General features: G+C 27.6%; 1 protein-coding gene and 1 long non-coding RNA gene across 3 annotated transcripts in view; both read right to left on the bottom strand.

Annotated features, from left to right (window-relative positions):
* The window catches only part of LOC109600576 (FERM, ARHGEF and pleckstrin domain-containing protein 2), an 82059-nt gene that overhangs the window by 38930 nt on the left and 15575 nt on the right, over window positions 1-27554 (bottom strand). For both annotated transcript variants that reach the window (XM_020016744.2, XM_020016743.2), the window contains exon 2: window positions 18317-18577. In XM_020016744.2, coding sequence (XP_019872303.1) covers window positions 18317-18523 — 207 coding nt within the window. In that variant the 5' untranslated portion in view covers window positions 18524-18577. The remainder of the gene's footprint in view (window positions 1-18316; window positions 18578-27554) is intronic.
* On the bottom strand, window positions 4043-4980 carry LOC126265229 (uncharacterized). Its single transcript, XR_007547771.1, has 2 exons — window positions 4478-4980; window positions 4043-4426 (listed from the first exon to the last, which is right to left on the bottom strand). It is a non-coding gene; the product is annotated as an uncharacterized LOC126265229 (long non-coding RNA).

The following is a 27554-nucleotide window of genomic DNA, read 5'->3' as shown; positions in this document are numbered from 1 at the left end:
TGGTATACTTACGTCCAATAAAAAGCATGCCAGCAAATTTTAAACTAGGTAAGAGCTTTTAAAAATGTCTACCATGTTCAGGTTTAATAAATTCCTTCTTAGTAAAATACTAAATTACTAATATTTATTTCCCATGATTAATATTATATTTATTTTTTTATAAAATTAAAAAACATTTTATTTACTTGAATCATCATCCAGCTGGAAACACAATAAACAGGCGTCTGAGCCAGGCTATCAAAAACGAGTTCGACATAAATAATTCAAGGAAACACCAATAAAATCATCGTATCATTAAAAACGATTTGAGTGGCATGTTTGCAAACTTTTAATCGGTCCATTCGCGATGATTGGAAGTTTGCCATAGAAATCAAACGTAATGTCGGCGGTTTTCAGACATGCAACAACGTCGAAATGCACGTCTGGCCGAATGCTTTGCAGGATTGAAAGGCTCCACATCTGCAGGAATTTATGCGCTCATTGTCGTGTTTGTTATCTGGCAACAATTCACGTCTACGCGGTAGTTTACTATTCGGCTGTTACACAAACAAATCTTCCAGACGGGTAAAGAATACTACTAACTATTGTGTCTGGATGTTTTCTAGATATTACCCAACCGCTTTTGATTGTTCGCTATCCTCTTCATTTTACATCTTCATAAAACACCAGCGGATTAGCCTTCAAGCAGAAGTTTTAATTCCGATGGTAGTTCAGATTGATACTTGCTTTTTTATAGACATAAATATGAAGATGAATATTTAATAAATCATAATTTCAAGCTACAGAGGGTGGCTCATAACTTGTACACAGCTAAATATAATATTGTTGCTTAATATTTCTGTTATATTACTTACAAAAAATTTAATCAAAGCATCACTTAATAGTATATATAACACATCGTTCAATAAGTCCCGAGACTAACCCAGGAATGGTCTTGGTAGTACCAAACTGGCCACGTTTCCATAGAGTACGAACATTTACATGAAACGTGTAAAAATTTCACGTCGATCGGACCACAAATTGCAGAATTATTGAGGTTAGAGTAAAGTCATTTTGTAATTTGTTTGAAAAATGGAGAAAAGCGAGTTTCGCGTGTTGATAAAACATTATTTTTTAATGGGTAAAAACACCTTAGAAGCCCAGTAATGGCTTGAAAAACATTACCCGGACTCCTCTCCATCCAAACCATCGATTTGTCGGTGGTACGCTGAGTTTAAAAGTGGTCGTACCAACACAAACAATGCGGAACGTTCGGGTAGGCCATTGGAAGCCGTTACACCGGAAAATGTGAGTTAAAAATCATAATGAAAAATTGCAAAGTGACGGTCCGTGAGATTGCAGAAATGACACAGATATCATCTGGAAGCGTATTTACAATCCTTCATGAAAAATTGAGCATCAAAAAAAGTTTTTTCCAAGTGGGTTCCGCGATTGCTTTCAGTGGAACAAAACAGCAAGCCACAAGTCCATGAAAAAAATTGAACGAGTTGGGCATTGATTTGCTTCCCCACCCCCCGTATTCGCCAGATTTAGCCCCCAGCGACTACTGGCTCTTTGCTGATCTCAAAAAAATGCTCCAGGGAAAAAATTTGGCTCGAATGAGGAGGTCATTGCCGAAACTGAATCCTATTTTGAAGCAAAGTATAAATCCTTTTATAAACATGGTATAGAAATGTTGGAAAGGCGTTGGAACGATTGTATCACTCTAAAAGGAGATTATATTGATGAATAAAAATGATTTTTGAAAAAAAAAATGTTGTTAGTCTCGATGTGATTGAAGAGGAGTGATCTGAAGTGATGAATCCAAGTTTAATCCGGTTAGTAGTGATGGGATTTTATAACTAAAGCGAATGGCTTAACCTAAGATATACCATACCCACTGTTAACGACGACGATGGATCAGTAATGGTATGGAGCTGCTTTTCGAGATTTGAAATGGATTCTCCCCATAGAATAGAGGGTCGTTTTTTGTATAAAGGGAAATATTGAGAAACAACAGACTACCGTATTCAGAAAAAAATATGGCATTAAAACATTACTCTGTTGGTCGGAGTTTGAAGCAGTGGTTTTTAAGGAAAAATTTCAATGTTATCAACAAGCCATCTCAATCTTCATTCTAAACCCCATTGAAAACTTATGGGAAATGGTGAAGAACAAAAAGTATAGTAATCAGTAAGATTTGTTCACGGGGTTCTGCAGGATGCCTGGCAAACCATGCATCCAAATATTACTGAGTATCTGTTTCTTTCCATGAAAAAAGGTGTTACTCATAATAATGGATACAAAATATTGGTGTACAATTAATTAAAATCCCCATTACGACTTATTTGTACTAATAAAACTTTAAATATTCAAGTGATACAATTCGTGTAAATATACTTCACGAGTTCAAAAATCTGCTCCAAGCAAGACAAGGAAAAATCAAAATTGAGGTTGACATTTTTGTGAGTTTAAACGCACATATTAATCTGTTTTGGTTATCCAAATTCATCATATTCACATTTTGTGGCACTAGTTAAGAATACTCAATAGTAAGAATTTATTCTAAGTAAGATTTATTCAGTGCCAAAAGAATTTGTTCCATTTGAATCTTGAGAGAGACATCACGTATGCAAGAGACAGTAAGTCTCCCACTACGGGGCTGACTTCGGCTGTCTCTGTCGAGCATGATATCTCTCTCTAGATTCAGACGAGTCAAACACATTTCCTACTGTATATTATTTTATTGAATAACTCACCTTCATTGGGAAGAAATGAATATTGCACCCCAGAGAAGAGTATTAACAAATATGAAACAACACACTTAATTGAAAATTCAATAAGAAAATATCCTAACAAAAAACTTATTTTATTGACAAACTGGAAAAATCAGTAAATAACATCCTTTGTCTTCTAGACAAATAAAAAATGAATTAATAGAACAATAAGATGTCGACTGAATGAACAAAATTTGCAAGAATATATTTCAGTAAAGAAACCATTGGTGTCAAAAAAGAATATTCAAATAAAACTAAAAGTTTACACAAAAATGAATTAATTATCTTATCTGGCGAAGGATACGTGTTAAAGAAAATAAAATCAAATGAGAAAAAATATGACCATCGACCTCCTAATAAAAGTTTGGACACCAGACACATTACAAAAACTACGAAAGGCAGTGGAAGAAAAGTTTTACTTTGATTCCTTTTTTTAGCATGGTCAGACCATTATAAAAAATTATTAGTAAAATGTAATAAGGTGTAATGGAACCATTTGCCAACGATAATTTACCAGTTACATGGATTTTTATAAATGATGATACGAAGCATGCATCCAATGTTGTTAAAAATTAGTTAAAATATTAATATGTTGAGATTCTCGAATGGCCATCATAAAGTCCGGATCTAAATGCAACACCAAAAAGCATCAAATTTAGATAAATTGTGGTTATTAATTGGGTCGTGAAATTTGATTTCAAACTATCATTGCCGATATTTCATTGAATCTTTGCCTCATCGTTTTCAAAAATATAATATTTCTGTAACCAGCAGATATCTAAATTGGTTCAGGTTTATTGATCAAAGATTGTTGTTGTTCTTGACGTTTCGCTAGCACGAGTAGCTAGCATCTTCAGAGGCCTGATTTGGTTCGTTTCTTTGACGTCTGATTGACTAATAGTTGGAAGCAGTGACATTGTTTTAGGTTAGACCTTACAACAATCGAAAAGCGTTTATTCCGACTGAATCTTGAGGGAGACAGTAAAAATCTCCAGTTTGTCCCGTAGTGGGAAAGAAGGAGCAAAAGTGCGCCTATAATAAATACGTCACAGCTCTGACAAAACTACATCTCCATTAATTTTGTGACAAGCAGTGAAGTTGCCATTTAGGTTCACTTGGGACCCCTTACACCGATCGAAAAGCGTTTTCTCTATGGATATGAGCATATCATCAATATCTCAAAATTCAGTCAGAGTAAGCACTTTTGACCAGTATGTAGTAGAAAAAGTCAAAATGACAAAGCCTCTTAATATAATGTTATAGTTATTTTTCTACATAAACGAACATTTAAATATGGAAAAAATTTATTGAGTCATACATACATACATTAATTAAATGACTGCATGTATTTGGAGAAAGCTTTGGTACCTTCGCTGATTGCATGGTCCGCAAGATCCCCAGGCAAATGCAGACGAACGGCTGCCTGTATGTCCCTGCTGGTCATAGTACATTTGGACAATCGTGAGGCCTCCTCAGTGAGTCTGTCGAAGATATCTTTCATGAAATTGTCCATAATTATCATGGAATTGCTCGAGAGTGTCATGTGGTCTCCGTGGATTTGCTTTAAAACTCTACGAATGTACGTGGAGTACGACAAGCGACGATGCTTGGGAGTTTTCTTATGTTTCCTCTGTGTCTTTCCCATTTTAATGTGCAAATATATGGAGTAACTAAGTGTAACTAACTAAGGGGCTGTGGTAAAATAGATGGATGCAAGTTACCTTAGGAATGGAATCTTAGAGAGAAACTATTTGGCTTGCTTTTCGACCGACGTGTTCTGTAAAAACTTGTTTTACTATTTATGGTCTCCTAGTAACCAAGTTATTGGGTAGTCACCGTTATTCACTTTTATCCACGCCAACTATAAAATAAATTTAATTCAGCGAAGAAGTAGTTGGCCAAAAAACTAAGAAGACAAGATAACTTACTATAATGTCTCTCCTCCACAATTCCACCGCTCCTTTTTATAAGCCGGTGCAGCTTTCCAAGCCATTAAAGCCGTTAGCTTTCGCCCGCTTTCCGCAGGTATTTAATTTTCTCCGTCGACAATATCCAAAACGGAGCAAAACGCGAGAACGGGCGTCAGCCATCAATCTTGGCGTGAGCAGGGCGGCGACAACAAAAAATGAAATGATGCACATTTTGCTCGCGGAAGGCCCGATTTGCATATCGTCTGCATGCGGTGTTCGTTGCAACGGCAACAGACCGACGGGTCCACATTAAATTATCCACATTACGCCCAGTTTAGCACTTTAGATGATTGACTGTTGTGTGTTTAACGACAATTCAAAGACCGGATGCCCGGTCGGATTTATTAAGCAAAACAAAAACAATCACGACCGTTTTTTGCTTGTTAGTGATGCGAACGGATTTATGATGGCGGATGATGATAGTCTGCGGCGGTTTTCGCATTGCGACCGGTGTTATTGTTGTTATTATTGCATGGTGTGTTGAAAGGTGGTTCAACTAAAACGGATAATTATACTAACAGCCACCACTGAAATGGGCTCTCGCTATTATGCTGGTGCACTTAAACGTACTCAAGGAGTCGATTGTTCAGGATCATTGGATTAAGATCGTTGTTTTAGATGCTTTACATAAATACACAGTTTAATTTTCAATTATAGAAGCAAGTGATTTTATTTATTACCCAATATACGAATTTAATAATAATATTTTCTTAACCCTGGTCCTTTTTTCTTTGAATGTTTGAATCACTTAAGTTATGGCTTAAAGAAGACTGCAAAGTTGAATTTTCATTACAACAGCAATTAGCCACCTCTTTGAAACTAATTAATTGTTTTCATTAATCAAAATTATACAAATTATGACAACAATTAGCTTTAAAAATAGAAATATAAGAGAGACAAATATTTAAATTTTTCAACTAATTGGTTGAAACTGGTGGCAAATTAACCACTAATTAGTTTTTTGATCTGATTAATTTTACAATTAATATTCTGCAAACCGGCGGCAAATTAACCAGTAGTTTTTTCCTCTGAACATTTTTAGATTTTTAAAATCATACAAATTTACATAACAAATGAAAATAGAAGACATAAAATTTTGCAATTAATTAGCAAATAAAATTGATAAATTAAACATTGATTAGCTTCTTCCGTTAATTATAAATTTGAAAAATTGTACAAAAAAAATTACAAGAAGAAAATATATATTTGATTTGAAAATAATTTCAAATTTATTTTTTTAATTACTTACTTTAAATAAATTTTAAAAAATGTTTTTCAAAGAAAAAAGTTTAAACAAAAAAGACACAAATTATCCACTAATTAATCTTTGTCCTGATCAATATTTTTCAAAATCATATAAATTATGAAAATAATTTTTTCACAAACTGTCAAGAACAAACGAATTTTTGAAATTTAAAAACAGAGACATAAGAGCTAATTAACAAAAATGAATAATTAATTTTTTTCTATTAATTTTACACAAAAATTTTTTTAATATAATTTTAGATATGTAAAATTGAATAAATTACAAAAAAAGTCTTAATTTTAGGTGTTCAAAATGATAAAAAACATTATTGGTTTTCACAACAAATTAAGTAAGAAAGACATAATATAAAATACAAGAACCAATTTTTAATTTCCACAACTAATTTACGGAAAGTGACATTGCTAGTTATAAGTGAATACAGAAAAAAATTGCCAAGTTGTAGTAAAAGTCTGTTAGTGTAACGATATATACTACTTTGATTATAATAAACAATCAATTTTTTTAGTAAAAATCTATTTATTTAAATAAAATGCTTAATTTTAAGCAATAAAATAACATTTATTTAAATTAAAATTATTAAATTTTTTAGTTTTCAGCAGGTAGCTTATGATCTGTAAAAAATATAAAAAACTTTTTCGGAGATAAATTATAGGAAATTGAATTCTGTACAAAAAATTTCATATAAAATTTTCCCATAAAGTTGATGGATGCGTTAGAAAATGAGAAAAATGTCAAAATTTTAAATCAATCCAACTTTAATGTTAAATAACTTTTGAAAAAATGAATATATCAAAAAACTAAATTTTCTATAAAAATCTGTTTTGATATATGTATATATATAAAAATTGGTTATCCCTAATAATTATGAAAATTATTAATTTACAAAATAAAAATGGGGCGACATATTTAAACATTTCTGAATTAATTTTTAGAAAAAAGCATTAATTAGTTTTTCGAATTCATTTGAAAAAATATAAGGACGATAAATTTTTGATTTTCTTATATATATATATATATATATATATATATATATATATATATATATATATATATATATATATATATATATAATATAATATAACTTGGAAAATATGTATATTTGAAAATGTAAAATTAAACAAAAAATAATGTTTTATTTTAAAAATTTAAAATGAAATAAAAGAAAAACTAATGCTTTTTTCTCGTCAATTAATTAAGAAATGTTTAAATATGTCGCCCCATTTTTATTTTGTAAATTAATAATTTTCATAATTATTGGTGATAACCAATTGTTTATGATATGTATATATAATTTTTCTTTTTTATGATATAAATTAGTTCGCAATTTTGCAATATTTGTTGTTTGTTGATATTTTATATACTTTAAAGACATATTTTTGAAAATTTCAAAAAATAAATCAAAACTTAATTAGTTGTTAATATGTCACTTTCCGTAAATTAATTGTGGAAATTAAAAATTGGTTCTTGTATATATATATACAAGAACCAATATATTCCAAAAAATTAAGCAGTGACATTTATTTCCTTCTAATATAACTACTTTAGATAATCCATAAAAAATAAACTAACTTGATAATTGAGTGTTAAGTACATATATATTCATGCATATGTAGTTGTGCATAAGCAACATACCATGTAACATTTAATTGACTTAAATATGTTTGCAAGTTTGAGATTTTAACTCAAACGAAACATTGTTAACAGTTAGTTGTAAATTTAAAGTCCGTCCAAAATACATCTATCGATAGGAAGTTACAAATTGTCAGTTTGAATGTTCTGAAACTGAATAGATTAGTAGCTATTGATCGAAACTGGAAATTTGCATCGAAACTACCAAAGTCACAAAGGTATCACACTTGCGTGGAAATAAAAGAATACAAGGCAATTGCAGTTGTCTAAATATACAATTTTCACCCCAGTAGTTCATCCAAGTTTACGTTTAACAACTGAATTCGCTTGAACAAACACCAAAGTAAAAAATGTACCTTTCCACTTGTTTATTTTGTTTCCATTCACCAGCAAACTCTACTCTTAAATGTATTATTAGTATGTTGTTAAATATATAAGAGAAAACTACCACACCACTTTACCAAAACAGCCAATTTGTACGGTAAAACCGTGACATCGGTTTCCTAGAAGTAATTTTGTAAATTACAGAAACTAGTTAAAAAACTACGACCGTACTTTCCATCCCAGGTTACAGTTACATCTGTTGGTGTAGAATGTAAAACCTACTCATACACTCAGTCAGTACGATATACAAAATATTGAAGGCTCATGAATAATCGTGTTTTGTAAACATGTTTCATTACTTTCAGATGCATTTACTCGGTTTTAAACACGCCGCTAATCCCTCACGATTCTTAGCACACGTCTTTATTTTATTTATGACCTCAATCCGTTAATAACATCCGATTTTTTTATTGGAGTTGATGGTTCTAATTTTTTTATTAGGTTTCGGATCAAGGTTGGAGTTTGACCGATCATCGTCACAGGCATGGGAGCCGATGGGTCAAAAATTCCACCACCGGCTTTGCCATCTGCTGATGTTTTTTACTTGATTTAATTGATTAAATTCCTAACGAATGTGTTATTATTTTTACGTTTCCTCTTTTGTGAACTGAAATACGGATTTAAACACCTAATTAATAAAAAATATATTAAAAAATCTGGGGTCTTCAGAGGTAATACGGACTATTTTCCAGGCAGATAAAACAATAAACTGTATTGTTCTATATTTAAAATAAATGAATGCGATAAACCCTCACTTGTTATTATTACTGAGATACAATGAAGAATTCAAAATTAGAACTTATAATACCTATATTCTGTAGCAAAATAATTTTTTTTAGAAATATACAGATTCTTTTTTTTTATTCATTAAAACTACCCCATTTTAGCCAACAAAATAACACAGAAATATTTTTCAAATGAGATATCACAAAACCATCTTTTCATTTAAAACAAAAAAAAATAATTGGTCCTGTTCATATAGTACTGAACAACTTGGCACAAGTCAACTTAATTCCAAATTTAATTAGAGTGGCAACATTTTCCATGGTTTTTATTCAACGAAACTGCTTTGTAAATGTAACTGTATGGATGAATATCATATAGTAGTATTTTTTTATAAAATGACTGGAACATTTGATGTTTCTCTTTTACAAAAGCCCTTTGAAAGTTAAATAATGGGGAACGTGTAATTTGTTAATTTTTGTTTTTTATAGTAAACAGAATTCAGCCATTTACCTTTTTATTTTAATTATATGCCTGTGTTGGCAATTTGTAAATACTGGGTGATCCACACACTAATTCATTAATAGTTTATGGAAAATTAAAAAAGTATTAATGTGAAATTTTTATAGCAATTATAATTTGACTTGAACTACTTATTTTGACCACCATTTCATCTCCGGTTTTGCCAAAAGTTTGCATCAATTTTGTTATTATTAATTGAATTGAATTGGAAGTACAATATATTTTTGGATTTTTAAATTTTACATGTAACTGTAAATTAACTATGCCAAAATCTAATAGTTCCTGAATTGTTAATTTGTAGGACCATCAAAAAAGTAAGGAACGTAGTAACACCTAAACACGTTTACTTTTCACTTCAATTTAGGATTTACAGAGTCATACGGGAACACAGCATGTTTCCATGCGTCTAAAATTATTAAATAGTGGTTTCTAATGGAAAACTTAACTGTGTTTCAATGGCCGTTTCAGTCCCCCGATCTAAATTCTATTGAGTACCTTTGGGAAGTATCAGACTGTTACGTCTGAACAAAAACCATCAAAAGAAGCCAAAGGTTACGTCACAAAATATACAAATATTTGAGTCATTGTTAATTTTTACGAATATTAATAAAATATCCATACTTTTTTCCAGACCAAAATTGATTTTATTATTAAAAAAGAAAATTGTGTGAATATAATAATAATCATTTGATTAGTGGGCCGATATTGCAGTAAATTTGCAGATTTGTTCAATAACAGATTAGGAAAAACAATAAGTAATATTTGTAAATAAATAAATTTTTCCACCATTGTAATTGCAAATAAACTAGCACATCATATCCTATACCTAAACTTATGTTTTTAGGTTATTAATTTATTTCCAACATTTGTGACAGATTGATTGTCTAACTGAAATGTCTGTAATGTGCATCAATTTTGATACCGAAAGGCTCATTTTTGGCATAACAAGACTATCTTACAAGAAACTATTATTTCATATAGTATGTTCGTTATTTACATTTAATTTTATACATATTAAAACGTATATTAACAAAGATTTTAATAAAAATGTAAAAATAACACTCATTTTCTTATGTGTACTGATAGTTAAGTGTCACAGATCAGACTGTAATATTTGATTACTTTTTTAGTAATAAGTTAGTTGAATCACCCTGTATATATAAGGTATTTCTTAATAGGTGTAACTTTGGAAGTAGGTAAAATTTGTTCAATAATGAAAAAATATAAAATAAAATTATTTAATATTATTAAATCTTTTCCTTCATATTTCCGGAATATTTTGATATTAATTATCCAAAAATACATATTTACAATTCAATGTAATTTATTAACATGGATATTGAGTGGTTCTTTTTTTCTCACCCTATTGTCTACACCTCTGAATGTTTTTTAAAACTATTTTTCGTATTTTTTGCGCAATTTAGAACATAAAGGAACTCTTAATTAATTTGATTATCACGATTTTGATATAATTCAGTTTAAAACATAAGATTTTTATTCAAGACAGAGTCAAATAGGTATTATATAATCAAAGGATACAATAATAACAAAATTATTTCACTAATTTGTAGATAATCCACGAGCATCTGAAAAACTGAGGTTTCAGAACCGAAGAGGTTGATTCACAGCACCCCCTAGACTTTTGTTATGATTCAGAATCATGGTGGTAAATCCAAGTTCCGTATTTAAAAATGGAACCATGGACAAAATCTTTTGTATCTTTTCTAAAATGCTATTTAGAAGCCAAAACTATTTAAAATATTCCTTTTTTTTGCCTAATTTACAAAATCTCTTTCCCCAAATCAACGATCTTCCAAAACCAGGTCCTGTAATTTTGCAACGATTTTTCATATTGATGCAGTTTTTGGTCTTTTACATGAAATGTCTTCATCAGTTGTACAAATTTTGAACAAATCAACCCACTTACAAAGCATTGTTATTGAAGGAGAACATTGTCCTAACTCAAAATCATTATTTAAAAGAAAACATTTGTCATTGGTACAGTGAAGAATGATCGGGCGTTGAATTTAAGTTCACCCCAACCATCAAAATTTCCTTTCCGCTCAGTCCAGGAAACGAAAAGATTTAGCACTAAATCACGGAACAAAGCAATTTCGACGATTGTAAAGCGCCAGCTGATTGACACAATTACTGTTTACTGCAACCTCATCAATATTTGCCGCCCGATAATTTATTACTATGAAATACCCGACCGCCTCTGTCAAATATTCAATTAAATTAAGAGGCGGAAGGGTTTTGGCGAACGGTGCCAGCCCTCAGTTTCATTACGGGCACTGGTTGACGGCGAAATTGGCGCGTGTACTTTAAAACAGCTCTGGGAAATGTTTACCTAGCGAGCTACCGAGCTTCCGAGCTCCCGAGCTTCGTGCGAGGACCGAACGAAGTTTGCGTTTTGCGGAATTCACGTTTAAGGTGGGAATGTGCTTTAATTACTTTCTGTCCCCGTCGATTTTAACGGCACAACATTGTGTAGTAAATGAAGCGCTTAAAAATTCACAAAACGTTGTACACACAATTTTATTTGGTTTCGTTGCACGGCATAAGCAAACTTTAATTACTGTGTCTTATTGTGTAACTTCATAACATGCATAATTTTGTACGTTTAATTTAAGAAATTGAACGAACCATTTATTTTATCTAATATTAAATAGGTGTTGAGACCAACTTAATTGTACCTATCAACAACATTTTTCTCTATTATGTGTTAACTAAATATGTTAAAATCATTATCAAATAGAGGATCTATTAAAAAGTAAAAAGATTATCATTTACTTAAAAATTACAACAATTTAAAAATTAGAAAAAGAGTAAAAAATCAATTTTTGAATTTAAATTTTTTATAAAAAATAAATGAGAGGAAACAATGTTTGCCCTTTTATTTGAAATAACGACATAAAAATTAAGAAGTAAGTATCGTTTTTTTGATTGTTTAATTAAAAATTTTAAGAAAATAATTATTTATTATTTAAAAGCCATCGAAATGAAGCCAAAATTTTAATAATTTTTTATTTGAAGATTATCATAACGAGAATAATAAAATATGGCAAAAAATCTATTTTTTTCTATTTAGTATTATTATAAATTTCCTCGGAATAATTATTTTCACCATTTTATTTGAATTTGTAAAAATAATAATAAAAAATAAGAAAGAAATGTCGATGTGAAACCAGAAATTTTAAAAGAGGCAACAATTCGACTTTTGAATAAGGATTATTGTATTTTAATGAAATTACCAATGAAAACATAAAAAGAAATCAATTTTTTAAAAAGATTTTATTACTTTAAATGAAAAATTAATAAATGGAACGCTAAAAGGAAAATATTGAATTTAAGATATATATTTTTAAAATTTAAAACTATAATTAGTTTTTTCTCTTTTTAGATTTCAAATTTAGAGGAATATATTATTTTAATTTTAAAAATTATAGTGACGTGAAAAATAAACTAAGGCAAAAAATCGATTTTTCACTATTTAAATTGGAAATTTTAAGGAGAAATTATCGGTATGTGAAAACAAAAAAAGGTAATTTCCCTTTTAAATTTTATTAGAATTATGTTTTTGTGAAAAAGTAACGAGAAAATTTAAGTAGAAAAAGTTTATTTTCGCCTTTTTCTATTAGATATTAAAATAATTATTTTTTATGTAAAAGTAATGAGTGAAAAATTAAGGGATTTTTTACTAGTTAAATTTGACATTTTAAAAGTATAATTATTTTTCGTTTAAAAACAATTTTTAGTATCAAAATTTCCAATTTAAAGGGATTTATTATTTATATAGAAATTATTATTAAAACATTAAATATGGTAAAATATCGATTATTTTACGATTTAGACTGTAAGAGGATAATAATTTTTTATTTAAAAATTATTGTAACGAAAATAATGAAAAGACAAAAATTCGATTCTACCTTTTTTAATTTGAAACTTGAATTGAATGATTTTTATTTAAAAACTATCATGGATACAGAAATTAAAAAAGAAACCAAAAATTCACTTTTTCACAATCTATATTTTATATTTAAAGTGATTATTATTTTTTTATCTAAAAACTATCCTAAGGAGAAAAATAAAATGTACTTACTCATAATAATTTTTTATTTAAATATTGTCACAACGAGAAAAATAAAACGCAAAAATCCGATTTTCCTTTTTTTTTAATTTAAAACTTATAAACTATTCACTAGTAAAATTCAAATTTAGAGAGAGTTATTATTACTTTTTGTGTTAAACAAACAACAATTTCTATTTCCAAAAAAGGTACTAAGATATTGGACAACCTTGAAATAATTCATTTTTAATGCATTTATGGCATTTATTTATATTAATTCTAGTACTTGAATTCTCCATTTTTTTATCTAAAAGATTAAATAAAAAGCCCTGTAAGTAAATTCATCCACAAGAAAAAGTCTGAGTTCTTGGTAGTGAATCAACTTTAGTAAAATACAAATTTAGAGAGAGTTATTATTACTATTTGTGTTAAACAATCAAGCATACAAATAAAAAAGAATAAGAGAAAAGACGACTTTCAATTAGGCCTTCGAAGAAAGTATTAAAAAAGTCACTGTATACTTTATTTTCCAAATATTTTTTTATTTAATAATTATATATACCCTAACACATATATGGTTTTGTTATTCTATACACATTTAAAAAGTAACTTTCCCAAAAAGGTATTTGTCAATTTAAAAGCAAATTGAAAAACATGCTGACTCCACATGTGAATTTGCAAATTGAGTTACAACTTTTTGCCCAACACGTTTGTAATACATCAAATAAAACATTTTGAATGGGGATAAACTTTTTCAGCTTATACACATATAAATCGATTTAAACAAATTTTTCAACTTATACCAGTTTACAAACGAGTACCTACGTTTCATAAAATATATTATATAAAAGTAAGAAAGACATTTCTACTTTAAAATATATCGTATTTCACATCGACATAATCACCAATTCAAACAAAAATAATAAATATGATGCGACAATGTTATTTGAAATAAATTACAGAGGCAAATGGCCATAACGTGAAAAATTCCACGTAGATTTGTGTGTCACCAAAAAACACCTGACAGATTTATAAACACGCAAATAAACGATATTAAAATGATAACATAAATCTCTTTGAACGGTCGCGTTTGAAATATTGATAGCAATTCAAACAGAAAATTGAATTAAAACATAAATTCTATATTGTCGGGATAGATTGAAAATCGTCACTATTTTAACGTGACAGCGTTAATACTGGAATGAAATAAAACGGCTTGTATAGGAAAAATTTCAATTAAATATCACGGATAGACGAATATTCAGTTTGAATTCAATGCGGTAAATAGGTCGCATCGGCTAACAACAGCACGGACACGATGGAATCTATAAAATTTAGATTATGCTAAACATACGTGGAATCAGGTCAATTTATAACAGGTTTTAAATCGGATGAGGAAATGGGAATTTGAATCCTATGGTGCAGCTAGTATTTCTACCATGTTGCTCACACACGAATTGGACTCTGATGAATATTAGGTACCAGAAAGGAAATTTACTTTTTTTAAAATAAATGGTATTCAACAAAATAATCACATTTTCGCCAAAGACTCGCAAACAATTTTAATTTTGAGTATCTCTTCAGAAAATTAAAACTATTTATTAAGTAAGACTATATGGTGGATGAAGTAGTACTTCCCATTTAACATTTTGAAGCCTCCTGTAAGTCTTTAATACAACATGTGACCATTGCGTTGTCTTGAAGAAGCTGAATGACTTTTCTGTTGACTAAAGGAGCTCAACTTTGAATAAGTTTCTTAGAAACTTCGTCAATTTGGCGGTTCTAATAATCATTAGGTCTCAACCTTAGTTATGACAGTCTCTTTAGAATTAGAACCATTTAAGTATAAAATTGGACAATGAAAAAAACAAATAATAGAAACAGACACATTAAGATTTATCTGGACTATATGGTGGATGTGAAATTCATCAAAATCTTCCTTGTCATAAGACTTTTTTAATTACTGTTCCATAAGATTAACCAGTTTTAACCCATTTGCTTTATGAGTAAGGATAAAATTGGCAATTAACAATATTTAATTTTCTCATGCACACATAATATATGTGGAATCTACTTGTCCATCTTGTTGATGAAATTTACTGAAAGAAACTCTAATAGTTGATCAAAATACAGTTAATGACTGAGCTATTACCCAAAAAGGTACAAAGATTTTGAACAACCTTAACTTGGTTCATCTTTAATGCATTTATGGCATTTATTTATATTAATTTTAGCACTTGAATTCTTCATTTTTTTCCAAAAGATTAAATAAAAAGCCCTGCAAATTCATCCAAAAGAATTAACTTCAGTTTTAACAGCCTCTTTAGATTTAGAATCATTTAAGTAAAAAAAATGGACAATGAAAAAAACAAATAACAGACACATTAAGATTTATCTGGACTATATGGTGGATTCGAAAAACTTCTGGGTTCTGGGAAATGAAGAATAGGTCAATCTAAGTTTTGAGCACCTCTTTAGAAAATTAAAACTATTTATTAAGTAAAAAATTAAACAATGACAAAATAATATTAAAAATTTCATGGTGAAATGTTTGAACTATATGGTGAATATGACATGTGAACTTACGAAGCTGAAGACCTTTTGTGTTGTCTAAAAAATGTCGTCTTTGAATAACTTTCACAGAAATTTAAGTCAATTTGCCAGTTCTCCTGGGGTTAAAACTTTTTCAAGTACTGTTCATTTGTTTTATGACAAAAGAGGGAATTGACAATTAACAATATCTAATTTTGTTACCCTCACTTAATTTATGTGGAATTTACTTGTGTGTTTCTTGATATTCATTGAAATAATCTCTAATAGTTGATCCTTGTATGCAAAAGAATGTATTAAATAGCACAGTAAGAAAGAGCATGGAAAAGCTTTTAAATATTGTAAGGCGGTGAATAAATTTTAAATTATATCAGCCCCAAGACGGAAACTGAATGATTCACACTTATTAACTATAAACAAAAAATTGCGATAAAAATCCATTAATAAACCACTTTTGTTATTAAATATTTATAAACGGCTTCGAAGAAATTGATAACCTTTTGATTGTGGAAAACGTCAATCCCCTTCCTTAATGATCGCAGGCGTATCACCCACTTAATTTACAAATTTCAGTTGCGTTCTAAAAACTAAAGTAAAAGTAACACCTGAAATTTGCATGCCTCATAAATGATTGATGAGATTCCTTTCCGACTCAAAAAAAAAACGGGCTATCGAACTTTAATGAAAAAAACGTTAATTTCCTAAACAGCTTTGTAAAAGCTTAATGGGCCGACAAAATGTTTATTTTGCAAATAACTTTCCGAAACAAAAATTGCAGTCGTGAACTTTGTGGGTGAGTTATCCGACGGTAGGCAGATGTATGGGAGTTTATGCCCGATAAATTTTGAGGATACGTTCATATTAAGATGGAGTTTTATTGGTGCCTGACGAAATGTGAGTAGTTAAGTTACCGGGTTATATTGACGTCATGTGGAATTTTGCGGAGAACCAAGATGAAGAAAGAATATAATAAAACTTGAAAACACATATTTACATATTTATTAAGATATCCATTCCAAAAAATTTGTGGTGGACAAAATTAACGAAAGAGTTTTAACAGTTTATGACAATCAATGATAGTGTGTTTTTAAAAATTTACAAGAACAACAAACAAGTATAAAACTTTCAACAGTTTATCATATCAGAATATATTAATTAATATTTCAATAGTTTGTTATGTGTTCTATAAATTTTCTGGTGAACATTTTTTCAACCTCATAAATTACTTAAAAACAACGAGTAACTATAAACGTTTCATCAGTTTATTGCGATTAACTTTGTTTAAATATACAATGGCAGTATATATTTTTGACAATAACATTAAGCACTAAATATAACTTTGTAATCCAACATGTAAACTATTACGATTTGAAGGTCAGTAGGTGTTTTTTCTATCCAATTTGATGAAGTCAGCGATTACATACCGTGAAATAATTTTATATTATTACAGAGACAATTTGTACATTTTCTTATACATTTCCACTAGTTCTATTAGAAATAAAGACAAGAATAAACTTGTTTGTGTTTCTTGATTTTGTGGAAAGTATATTTTTTCTTTCCATATAACAGAAACTGATTATTCACAATAAAAGATAGAAACACAGAAAAATTACAGAAAAGAGATGATTTTGTGGAAATGTGGCCGATCTAATAAAATTAAATGGGATTAGATTATAGTCGTCAGATCTGATGAAACAAAACATAACAATTTGGCTTTGATATAGTAATTAATAAATTGTTAAACTAAAAAATAAAAATGAAAGTTATAATCTTCAACTTCCAGGGGACTACACAGAGATGATTCACTAAATATTTAACATAGTAATAAAAAATAATTAGAAAACAAGACTGCCACAAGAGTTTTTTGTGTATGACAATAACCACCATTTAGAAGAAAAAAATAGACCAAGGATGAATGTTATCACATGCAGCTTTTATTTCATTTTCTACTTTCTACTACCGAATACGTATATGTAAGTATAAATGGTACGATATTTTAGATAAGTACGTGTTTCAGGAATTTACGTGATAATACGTTATCTTAATGGTGTACAACTATGTCACTTTATCATTCTGTGTCTGGCTGACTACGAAGGAGAGAATTTTTACAAACCTAATAATATTCAGAATATTATTTAATAACAATTAAAAGATGCACTTTAGAATCTTTTGAAGTGCTGAACTATGTTTTGCTTTTAATTTTTTTAAAAATGCCTTTTGAACCTTGACTTAACTCAAACTTAACAGTTTTTTAAACAATAGAAAGTGATATTTATTACATCTTGTATAATGTAGATAAAATAAGGCATTAAAAATTGACTTACAATTAAGATAAATTGATACTGAGAATCATTAAGGTTACAAATAGACAACTTAATGTGCTCACTCCAATAAACTAAATGGCTCCATTTAATTAATATTCGATTAACTTGAAATGGGCACTCACCTGCACTTGGAAAATAGTGACGGTGTCGTCCAACATCTGGACCCGCATGGCGAGCATCTTGCCGGCCTTCTTGGGAGTGGCGGGCGGTGTGCGGGCGCCGCCGTCTACGCCCGCGGGCGTCGAGTGCGAGTGATGCATGCCGCCTCCGAGGCTGTCCGTGCTCGACAACTGACCAGTCGATCCGCGGTTGCTCGACGTCGAATCCATCCTGCAGACACACGCGCTACCACTGTACCCTCACCGAGTTCACTTGACGAAACCCTGAAAGGAAACATTGATCTTTAGTTTCAACTCAATTTTTTTTAGGGGACGTTGTGTGAATTTTATGCCTGGATGAATTTAACAACGAGATACTCCCGAAATTCATCCTGAACATGGAGGCTTCGTGAAAAACGTTGAAATTTCGGTTTCAATTTGTCAGCATTTAATTATTTCCCTCGGGGGTGCGAACATTGTCAATAAATTTTAATAAAAATAAATATTTCAAATGAATTTTTATCCATTCATAAAATCCATTTATGGCATTATATTCTTAATATAATTTATGACAAAAACCAAAATTCACTGATTATGAATTATAAAAAATGTAATTAACTTTAACAATAGTAAAAGACATTTATTAATATATCATAAAATGTTCTGTTTAAAATATGATTGTGGTCAGTCGTTGACATGAGTCAAAACAATAATCTCAATCACTGATCCTTATTAGAAGTTAATCTTTCAATTGACCTTTGACCTATTAATGAAAATTCATGAATCGAATTTAATTAAAGGGGATTTTCAAATTTATGACATTAGTGAAATTAAATTACTGCCTCTGAGAATTTAATTATCATAAACTGAAAGGTGATTGATAAATACATGAAATAACATTGTGTAATTACTCTTTCATAATTATTATTTAAACAACAAAAAAGAATATTTAATTAACTGAAAATATACTTATACACTTTATTAATTAATTAAATACAATACACATATTAAATATTAAAATAATATTAGACACATAAATGTACTTCATTCATTCATTCATAGTTCAAAAAATTTAAGATGGATATTTTAGTTTCTAGACCTTTCTATGTCACTCTTTAAAGACAAAGATTAAACATTGATTTATGAGAAGTTATTCACTAAGTTTACCATTCTTTAAGACATTGTATTTCAATGTATATTAATAAGTGTGTGAAAAAATTAAAAATCACATTTCTCTAACGAAACTGATGAATTAAACTAACTTAATCAAAGAATAAAATGTTAAAAATATCTGAGAAAATCAGATAATTGCTTAACATATTAGTTTTCACAAGCGGTTAGTTTAGAGCTGGTTAAAATATCTTTAAAAGTGAGTGGACTCATTAGTGAGTATACTCTAACAGACTTGTGCGTCTTGTTGTTACTAGGAATTAAACTAATTGTGAGAACTGATGCGTTAAATCAGCCGCTGCTATTTTCAGATATTTTTGATATTTTACCTCATAGTTTTCTTGATCAAACGGAATAAATTCATTTAAAAATGAACTTGTTTACTCTAATACAGACTTATTATTATTATTTTTTGTAGTATAAAGCCATTTTCGAGGGTGTAAAATTCATTGAAGTTTATCATTAAAAATACCGTAATGAATTTTTATCACTTTTTATTACAAACATTTTTACAAACAAACTTCCGAGACATACAAAAAACATTTTTATGGTAATCGTAAAGTTGTTTTTAATTACAGAGGTGTTTTCATCTTAAATGGACCAAACTGAATTCAAACTGTAATAAAGAAAAAATCATTGACGTCATCTTATGATAATCAATTTGATTTCATAAAAGGATAAGTAATTAATTTTTAAATTGATATATTTCACATACATTATATTATTAATGATTCTACTTGTTAAAATACTGTTCTGTTCATATTTATTTATATGACATAAAGTATCAATAATTAGTTTTTATTTTTTATTTAAGTAGAGGAAAATAAATTGTTATTTGATTATAATTAAATTGCAAATAAGATAAAGAAAGGAGCCAATAAAACACAATTTAAACAAAAAGTTTGTAAACTGAATTATTTTCAAAGAAAAAATTTTTTCTTATTAAATATCAGGGGCAAATTTGAAAACTTTATTTTTTATTAATTATATTTTAAATGTTTTACACCTGTTTGAACTTTAATTTACGTTACGAATTAAAATAAGAACAAAGTAATGTTTTTCAAGTAGGATAATAAATACTTGAATGGAATTATTTAATAAGTTTGTAAACTTTTAATAGATAATTTAGTACTTAAAACCATAAAACCTAATGAGATTTGCTACTTTTATTAATACTTTTTAAACAATTTATTTACAAATAAAATTAATAAAAGAAAAGGAAAGAAAAGAGGAAACAAAAGGCTGTTTAAACTGAATTATCAAGATAAGTACTTGAATGGGAATTATTTACAATAACTCTGTAAACTTTGAATAGATAATTTAATACTTAAAACCATAAAACTGTATAAGATATTGAATTTAGTACTTTTATTCTTACTTTTTAAACCAGAATATATTTACAAATAAATAAAATTAAAACAGATTATGTAAGTAAAATTTTAAAATAAAGAGTTCAATTTTTTTTATTATGTTCAGTTTTATATTATAATAATTACACATCAATCATTATTTACACCAGATAAAAAACTTATTTTCATTAGAAATAAGTACAATTATATGAGCTGAGGAAAATAAAATTGACTTGTTTGAAAAACAATAACTACTTGTTACCAATAGTTAAAAATAAATATTTTTTAACCAATGATCTGTATTCACATTTATTAACTATATATTTGCAAATAAAATAAAGTAAAAAGAGATTATTTATATAATTCTATTTTAAACATCTTACATCAGTTTATTTTATAAATAAGAACAAAAAAGTAATAGTTTTCATACACGAAAATAAGTACTTTAATTGAGATTTATTACTATTAACTTTGTAAACTTTCAATAGATAGTTTAGTACTTAAATCCATAAAACTGCACGATATTTTGGATTAACTATTTGTATTTATAGGTTTAAAATTAGTATTTAATAGAAAAATTTAAAATAAATAAGTAAAATGAAGTATACAAAAGATGTTGAAATAATTTTCTACTCCTGCTTAATTTAATATTATAATAATTAGCCCATAATCATCACCTAGATCAAAAAATAACCTAATTTTAGCTAGAAATAAGTACAATTATTTAAGGTTTGGAAAATTATTATTATTAATTATTACTTGGTGGCAATTAATGTTATTTACATATACAAAATAACATTAAAAAGTGTTACCCACAGCTAAGAATAAATATCTTATAAAGATCTGCACTCATACATATAAATGAGGAAATATAAAACAGTAGAAACAAAAAATGTATAGACTGAATTATTTTCCACGAACAAAAAACAAGTTTCATATCAAATGTTGGGGATAATAATAATATTATAATTTATAACTGACATAATGGGTTTACTATTTGTGTTTATACGTTTTAAATCAGTATTTGTTTACAAATAAAATTAATAAAAGAATATATAAGTAAAATTTTTGAATAAAAATAGTTCAAATAATAAATTACTCATCGTCACCGTCATCTATATCAGATAAACTAATTTCAGCTACAAATAAGTACAAGTTTTAAGCTCAGAAAAATAAAATTAACTTGTTTGAAAAACAATAACTACTTGGTGATAATTAAAGATATTTGCATATATAAAATGACATTAAATATTGTTATCCTCAGCTAAAAATAAATATTTTGCAAACAATGATCAATATTCATACTTATTAAGCAAACATTTGAAAGTAAAATAAAGAAATGAGGAAGTCAGAAACGGGTTAAACAATAACTATATAAACTGCATTATTATTAGAGAAAAAAATATTTTCATATCAATTGTCAGGAGCAAATTTAGAAAATTTTATTTTTCATTTTATACCGATCTAAAAATAGTTCAAATAATGTTTTATTTAAATATATTCAATTTTATAATAACTACACATAAAATACCACGATTAAAAAACTAATTATAGTTAGAAATAAATACAATTAGTTAAGGTGAGGAAAATAAAATTGGCTAAAACAATAACTACTTGGAGATGATTAAAGTTATTTACATATAGTAAATGACATTAAATGTTTGCCACGGCTAAAAATAAATATTTCGTAAACAGTGATCTGTATTCATACTTATTACACATTGCAAGTAAAATAAAGAAAAGAGGAAGCAAGAAACAAAAGCTGTATAAATTGAACTATTTTCAGTTAAAACACAATTTTCATAACAACAAATTTTGAAGACGTTATTTTTATTAGTTTTATTTTTAATTTTTAATATCAGTTTGATCTTTATGTTATGAATCAAACAGAAAAATGAATGAATAGAAAACAGCAAAATATTAAGTACTTCAATGAAAATTTATTATAATAGCTAAACTATTCATTAAATAATTTATTACTTAAAACTATAAAATTGTATGAGATATTTAATTTACTATTTATATTTATACTCCCTTAAACAAGTATTTGTAAACAAAATTATAAAAATAATTAATAAAATTTTATAATTAAATTTATACAAAATAAATTTCGTAGATGGGCTTACGAAAATGTTCACTTGTTTACAAAGTTTATATGAAAATTAAAGCAGGATTTATTCGTTTAATAATCTCCTGCACAACATCAAATTCGTAAACACATCTACCCACAAAAGATTTAATTAAACTGAACATTAAAAACAAATATCCAACCTTGCGTAAGTAAAAGCCCGATATTACATTTTTGTTACACCAGTTTTAAATTGAGACGGGGAGACCTTGAATTGTTATTTCAAAGTCTAATTTAGCGATGGAAATATGCAATTATATACGTACAGAAATGAATTCAATGCAAAGGTTGTAATGTACGTAACGTTCTTTGTCTAAAATGACGGGTATGCGTTACTGCCTGTTTGCAATTTGAAACCCGTGTACATTGTAGACGTTGATGCAGTTGCAAAATTACGAAGAATCCACTGTAAATCGGGAAAAACGATACTGGACATAATTAACTGAACGTCATCTCGTTGAACCCACCGAACTTCGGAAAATCTAATCCCGCTGACCGGAGAAGATTATTACTATAATTTAAATTTTTAATTGGGAAGTATTCGCCATGCCGACATCACGGTATAATTAGGTTAATTGCAAAAATTAATGTTGTGTACATAATTTGCAGGAGTGCTCGAGAGTTTTGCCAGAAAAATAAAAACTAATAAACGATCTTAATCATTTGCTGCGACTGCGAACGCGGTAGTTAAGCCGAGCTTAAGGTGTCGGAATTGTTTTAGACATTTTAATCATGGAAGTGTTTTAATTGTTTTGTGGAGGTCTTCCTGAAACCGAGTTTTTTTAAAGCGAATGTGTGTATATTGAAGTAATAAAATAAAACTAAGGACGGTACATTATAAAATGTTTTAAATAAAATAATCATAAGGTTTTAATTTAACGAACTAATTAAAGAAAAATACACTGAAAATTTTTTTTCAGTAGACAATTATTCGGATTCTGTGTATCATAAAGAATGCACATTCAGAGTATTTATAATAAAATCTCTATTGTTGTTTTGTGCAAGTACACCAAAAATGTGCAAGTATACCAAAGTTTTATCAAGGAAACTGAAAAGAAATTTTATTTTTAGTATACGAGTACGAGTATTGTACACCTGTAAATATCTGATGAATCTATTGTTACAGAATCTTTTCAATTCAGATAGCCTGGTCGAAAAGAGAATATTAAAATTGTAGATGAAAAGAAAATATTAAAATAAACAGTATTATTAGAAGTTTGACATAAACTGATAAATCTCCTCAGCATTATGTTCTGCATAGAATATTTTTAATATGTAAAATATATATGAAATGCAGACATAAATAATCAGGGTACAATGATTATCGTCTGATACTTATGACTTGATAATTATCAAATATTAAAAATTCAAATTATTCGGATTATCAATGAAATTGATTGTAATTAGTTATAAAGAAAATTTAACAATAATTTAAATTATTTTTATACTTATACCTTTCTTTAACTATGGAAGAAGTACTTAAAACAAATAAACATATAAATATTGATAATTATATGAATTATTAATAATAATTTATTAAAAATTTCGAAATTTTCAGACCCAGAAAAAAAGTGGCTACAAAATACAAAGAAAAACAAGAATGCTTTAAATTATTTTTTATCTCGTATCTATTTAAAATGAGGAAAATAAAAGTTTTGCTTATATAAAAGTTGATTATCAATTGGATAATCAATGATAATTTATCATAAATATCAAATTTTATAGAAAACTGAAATTAGTTTAAAGAAAATTTAACAATTATTTAAACTATTTTTAATCTTATAACTTCTTTAACTATAGAAGATCTACTTAAAAAAGTAAAATAATAGTTTTACACATAGATAATAGTTTTACACATAATAATAATAATTGATAATTATATGAATTTTTAATGATAATTTAGTAACAACGTTAAAATTTTCAGAATCCACAAAAAAAGGAATGGTTTAAATTATTTTTTATCTTATATCTTCTTTAACTACACAAAATCTGTTTAAAATAAACAAAATAATAGTTTTATACACACAAAAATTGATAATAATCGATGATAATTTATTAAAACCATCGGATTTAATATAATCCTGAAAGTAAAATTGATTGTAATTAGAAATAAAAAAATTCTTATACCTTCTTTATCAATGAGAAATGTATTTAAAATAAGTAAAATAATAGTTTTACACATATAGATCTGAATCATCAATGATAATTTAGAATACATTTTTCAAAAATGAAATGAAAAAATGAAAATAAATATGACTACAATTTATTAAAAAAATATAAAGATTGCTTTAAATTATTTTATCTATATATATCTTCTTTAACTAATTGTTTTATACATACAAAAATTGATAATCATCTGGATTACCAATATTATATATGTATGTGTATGTATATATACATTTTCCCATAACTAACAGATCATGACAAAATACTGAATTTAATACACAAGAATGTATTATTCTTTTAAACAATAAAAAGCAGTGTTCATTGAAAATTATCATCGCCTTCTTAGTATTAAGACAACCCAAGAAATTTTTTATTCCTCCAAAATTCGACAAAAAATCTTCAAAAGGCAGTTTGCCCTAAATACGTAAATCAAGTAAAATATATCTATAAACATAGATAAATTCAACATTAATATGAAAATATACATTGTCCCATAACTAGCAGGTCATGGTTTCATTGATAATTACCATCATCTTGATAATTATTATTATATTTATGTCTTGATAATTAGTAAGTGAAAATTATCAAATGATAATTATATTAAGATAGATTAAGAGATGTTTTATTCCTCCAAAATTCGAAGAAATATATTAAATATTAAAAGGCAGTTTGCCCTAAGGACTTAAATCAAGCAAAATGTGTCTATAAAAAATTGATAAATTCAATATTAATATGAAAATATACATTCTCTTCTTATACCTTCTTTATTAATAAGAAATGTATTTAAAATAAGTAAAATAATATTTATAAAACATAAAGATATTGAAAATGATCTGAATCATCAATGATAATTTAGTATAAATTTTTCAGAACCCTGAAAACATATAATTTATAATAAAAAATATAAGAATGTTTTAAACTATTTTTATCTCATATCTGCTTTAATTAATTATTAAAATAAGCAAAAAAATAGTTTTGCATATACAAAAATTGATAAATATATGGATTATCAATGATAATTTATTATAAATAACATATTTTATAGAATTCAGAAATTAAAAATGGTTATAATTAGTAATAAAGAAAATTTGGCAATAATTTAAATTATTTTTATTCTTATACATTCTTTAACAATAAGAAATATATATAAAATAAGTAAAATAATAATTTTAAACAAATAGATATTGATAATTATCTGAATCATCAATGATAATTTTGTATACATTTTTCATAATGCTGAAAATATGAGTGGCTACAATTTCTAATAAAAATATAAGAATGATTTAAATTATTTTTTATCTTATATCTGCTCAACTATACAAGATCTGTTTAAAATAAGGAAAATAAATGTTTTGCACAAACAAAAATTGATAAATATATGGATTATCAATGAGAATTGATTATAAACCGGTTGTAATTAGTAATTAAGAAAATTTAACAATGATTTAAATTATTTTTATTCATTTACCCTCTTTGGCAATTAGAAATCTATTTAAAACAAGTAAAATAATAGTTCTAAACATATTGATAATATATAATCATTAATTATAATTTAGTACACATTTTTCAGAACCCTGAAATAAGAATGACTACAAGTATATATTACATACAATTATATTATAATAAAAAATATAAGAATGCTTTGAATTATAGCAATTATCGAATTTTTTAGAAATTATATTAAATGTAATTAGTACAGTACACAACGATTTAATTTTTATTTATTCTTATACCTTCTTTAACTAGGCAAATAAGAAAAATAATAGTTTTCAATATACAAAATTTACAATAAACATAGGATTTTTTAAAATCCTGTATATGCCTCATAAAAATCTTGTTTACAAACAATAAATTTAATCTTGATAATAAAACTGTATTTAATTTACTGTTTAAAACAAAAATTAATATATAGCCAATTACATTTCATGTTTAATATTGAAAAAGAAGACAAATAAGGTACAACGATGTTTGAGGAACAAATTACCAAATAAAATATTTCCACCCGTTTCCTGCGATTGGGCATTTTGCCGAAATCTATGTGTCTGTTTACACGGAATCCTTTGGATGTCAGCGGCTTTCATCCTCAATTTGTCTGAGTAAACAGAAACATGTGTACGTTAGTTAATGCGATTCGTTTCTTCAGTCCGTGCATCAACACCGGAAGCTGCACGGATTTAGACCTGTAACTATAGTTACACGTCGTATGCGCACAAGAGTGAGAAGAAAAAACAAACAATGCGACCGGCCCGACACGCACCAAAAGTTTGTAAACTGTTTTTTTCGGTCGGCAGAACTAGTACATAAAAATGTCGTCACACACTTTTCAGATCCACCGCCGGAAACGGTTTTATTATTAGTTAATAACGGGTGGATTCGGTCGAACGGTACACTGATACGCTTGTAGTTATTAATGAACGTTGGGCTATGATTTATTCCGTCTAACTTTGTT

The sequence above is a fragment of the Aethina tumida genome, chromosome 4 (genome assembly GCF_024364675.1).
Source record: "Aethina tumida isolate Nest 87 chromosome 4, icAetTumi1.1, whole genome shotgun sequence".
NCBI lineage: Eukaryota > Metazoa > Arthropoda > Insecta > Coleoptera > Nitidulidae > Aethina > Aethina tumida.
This window is presented reverse-complemented; position numbering and strand designations above follow the sequence as displayed.